This window comes from Vicia villosa, unplaced genomic scaffold, assembly GCF_029867415.1.
Source record: "Vicia villosa cultivar HV-30 ecotype Madison, WI unplaced genomic scaffold, Vvil1.0 ctg.000469F_1_1, whole genome shotgun sequence".
NCBI classification, from domain to species: Eukaryota; Viridiplantae; Streptophyta; class Magnoliopsida; order Fabales; family Fabaceae; genus Vicia; species Vicia villosa.
Window position 1 is genome coordinate 409,520 of NW_026705226.1, and position 4,032 is coordinate 413,551.

Below are 4,032 nucleotides of genomic sequence, written 5' to 3' on the forward strand. Positions count from 1 at the left end.
TATTCATAATGTCCATCTATAAATACCAATTAATTAACTTAACGTTCTATAAATAAAAAACTAAAAGAAATTAATCAATTAATGAAATACAAAATAAAATATATAAAAATAAAAGAAATATAAAATATAAATTAGAAAGAATTTGGGTGCAGCCAATGTACAAATCAAAAGAGATGTGTACAAGTACAACTATATAAAAAAATTGTAAAATAAAAAAAATTATAAAGAATTTGGCTTCTTCATGAAGTGACTATGTTTAGTTTAAAAAGATTTTTATAAAAAAAGAAAGAAAAATAGAAGCAAACAAAGTGAACGAGAAAATAACTAGTTTTTTAATTCACATTTTATATTTGTAAATACTTTTTGATCTCAGTAATTTTTTATTTCTATAAAATTAATTTGTGTTAAAACTAATCTTTGTAATATAGAAATCATTTGATTTGAGTCTTTATCACTAATATATTAGAGAGATTAAAATCAATATATTATCTATCACAAGGATTAACTTATATATAAGCAATTTTATAAGAAATAAAACAAAATAATAATGACTAAAAGTAACATATAAAATGTATGAAAAACCAAAATTTAAAAAAGTTATTAATTATTAATAAAAACAAAAATTATATATTTATAGAGGAAAACTATGTTTTTAAACTTTAAAAAAATTGTAAAGAGTATAGTGAGGAGTTAGTACTATTTGTAGAGGTCATTTTCAAGATTTTTTTGGAAAAGCAAATATATACTGTTTTGAAGCTGTTGTCATGTTTACATTTATTATCATATTAAAGCTTGCAGTGTTATATGAATGTTACTAACATTATAGTTGAAGGACTAGTACTATATAAAGACATGGTTTGCATGCATGGACTACTGCAATTGTATGTAAAGAAATAATTGAAAAAATGGCAACTTTAATTCCTTTTTTTAACTCTCATTATTTTGTTTGAAATTGTGTTGGTTATCAAAGGAGAGCCTCTAGTTCCAGCATTATTTGCATTTGGAGACTCAATTATTGATGTTGGCAATAACAACTATTTACAAACGCTGGTTAAAGCAAACTTCTTCCCTTATGGAAGAGACTTTGTGAATCACTCTCCAACCGGAAGATTTTCTAATGGAAAGGTTGCCGCAGATTATGCATGTAATTTTCTTTTTCTTCAACATATCTAATTATTTACATACATTTTCTAAATTATTATTATTCCAATAAAATTGTTGATTTGTAACTATAGAGCACTTGAATAAGATGGTAAGGTTCTCTTTCAGTTTAACTAAAGGTCTTGGATTTAATCTAAATCGTAAATACACAGCAGTGTTAAATCTGTTAATTTGTCTTTGCAATTGTGCGCAGAGGATACCTAAAAATTTATTCTCATATTAGAATTTGATCTAAATTTTTATTCTTTGTAGCTGAGGTTTTTAGATTTAACTCATATCAACCGGCTTACCTAAACCTAGTTAAGAAAGAAACAATCTTTTGATCGGTGCCAACTTTGCCTCAGCTGCTACTGGTTACCATCCTTCCACACCTATAAAATATGTAAATACATAAAGTCTCTCTCTCTCTCTTTTGTTTACTTTAAGTTGCATGTGATAAATATAATATTTGATATATCTTTTTGTTTATGTAGAATGTACTTTCATTAGGCCAACAACTAGAATACTACAAGGAATACCAGAAAGAATTGGTGAAAACAATTGGACAATCAAAAGCACTATCAGTAATATATGGTTCAATATATTTTGTTGTTGCCGGGAATAGTGATTTTGTACTAAATTATTACGTAGATCCATTTCTCCAAACAATTTACACACCTTATCAATTCTCAGACATTCTTTTGCAATACTACTTTAATTTCATCCAGGTATGTCTCTCTTAATATATATTGCTTAAGAATTTTTTTGAGTTTTGTTTGGTAGTTTGAAGAAATAGAGATGGTTTGACTTTTTAAAAATAAGCATGAAATTGAAAATTTTGAAGAATTTGGGTGGTGAAGAATTTGGGAAAATTTTCTCTATAATATTAAACCTCCTTAATTCGGAGGAACTCCAAAACCTTATTGGAAGAAGTTTACAGAGTTTATAGTTTAGGTAAATTCTTTAAAAACAATTTATTTTGTTATAAATTTTTACAAAAAAAGTTTTAAAAAATTAAAAAATTAATTATTTTTTATCTATTCTTCTCATCACAGAGTCTCTCATAACCTCCTTTCCAAACTCCTAAATCAAGTCTTGAGGTATGTTTGGATGAAAGATTTTTGAGGAGAAAGAAAATCAGAACTTACAATTTTTCATCAATTATTTATAATACGATTAAATATGTTTGTGGTCCTCTTAAATATTTTAAATTTATTTTTAGTCATTCAAATTTTGATCCACACTTTCGGTCCCTAATAATAAAACTTTTACTAAAACTGTTGCTAAATAATAAATCGTAGCTAAAACAGTCGTTAATTCAGTAATTAAATTATAAAAACTGTCACTAAATTGCAATAGCAACCAAAAATGTGGATGAAAATTTTTAGGAATGTCATTCTTTAAAAAAATATTTAAAAACTAAATCAAATTTGAGATATTTAGGAGGACTGTAAACATAATTAACTTTTTATAATATGTTTTTATAAAATTAATTAAATGTGATTGAAATATAATCTAATCATTTAACATGTTTTACTTTCAATTTTTTAATTTTAATTTGATATTACCTAAACCCTAATATATTATATTTTACTTGCAAAACAATAATATTTTATTCAACTTTTACTATTTAACAATATACTATGGATTGGCAGGATTTATATGCACTAGGAGCAAGGAAGATTGGTGTGTCAACATTACCTCCTATAGGTTGTATGCCTATAGTCATCACTTTCTATGGTTTTCCCTACAACACATGTGTAGAAAAAATAAACGATGTTGCTATTGACTTCAATAAAAAACTCAATCTCACTTCAACGAAATTGCTAAAAAAGTTTTCAGACCTTAAACTGATCATCCTTGATATCTACCAACCTCTCTATAAACTTAGCACCAAACCTTCTGATTATGGTAAGAAATATAATTATGTTAAACCTATAAACTTTTCTTATTTATGGCTTATATTAATTAAAAACTACATTTTTGCAGGATTTTCGGAATCTAGGAAGGCTTGTTGTGGGACAGGATTAGTAGAAGTTACTTTTGCATGCAATTCAATATCTATAGGAACATGTGCTAATGCATCGGAATATGTATTTTGGGATAGTTTTCATCCCACACAAGCTACACACAAGTATTTGATTGATCATTTGACTCCTGATTTAATCTCTTTTATACAAACTTAATCAATTCCTCATCGGCTTCTTAGAGTGTCTTTAATATGTATCACTTTAACAAAATAAAGCTGTCTTAAATATTAGTTATTACTCTACTACTTCATAAAAAATAATGCCATGTATCGTGTTACTATTTTAATGCAATATTAGTTAAGTTGTTTCAAATTTATTCTATAATTAAAATTGTGTACACCGGTTTTTAGTTACCTCTTTTTCAAGAGGCTCCAACTTGATTATCAACCAAAATCTTAAATTCATGTTACCTTCGAATTCGGGAAACAACAATGTTGTGAAAACCGATACCAATAACAAAGTATAATAGGGAATTAGAGAGGAGAAGAAGAACACAAGAATTGGTTATAACTGCTATTCTTTCACTTTCTCTTAAAACAAGATTACAAGTTTACAAGAATAACAAATAACCTCTCTCACCCTAAATCAGGATTTGCAGCTTATTGTTAGAACAAGATTTGTTCTGATCAATTATCTTAGTTTTGATGATAACAATAATATGAATTTTGCTTAAGATAATATGGTACTCTAATCCAATGCAATTTCCGTTTCAGGAAATATATAAAGAGTATGCATAATTCAGCGCTCAGAAGCTTTGTCTCAAGGGTTCAGCATGCAACATCAGAACATGGTCTGGCAAGACATCAGAAGATGGTCGAAGCAGAATCAGAACATGGGTCTATGGAAGCATCAGAAGAACATG

The 4,032-nt window shown here is 27.1% G+C and overlaps 1 protein-coding gene across 1 annotated transcript; it reads left to right on the forward strand.

Annotated features, from left to right (window-relative positions):
* Positions 1–927: 927 nt before the first annotated feature.
* Positions 928–3,450, forward strand: LOC131628632 (GDSL esterase/lipase At5g22810-like; the record flags this gene model as incomplete). The annotated part of the gene is given in 6 exon segments (XM_058899463.1): positions 928–1,144; positions 1,414–1,452; positions 1,455–1,543; positions 1,635–1,868; positions 2,796–3,051; positions 3,130–3,450. Coding segments are annotated over 6 exon segments (1,032 nt in total), but the record flags the coding sequence as incomplete, so codon positions are not given.
* Positions 3,451–4,032: the final 582 nt, after the last annotated feature.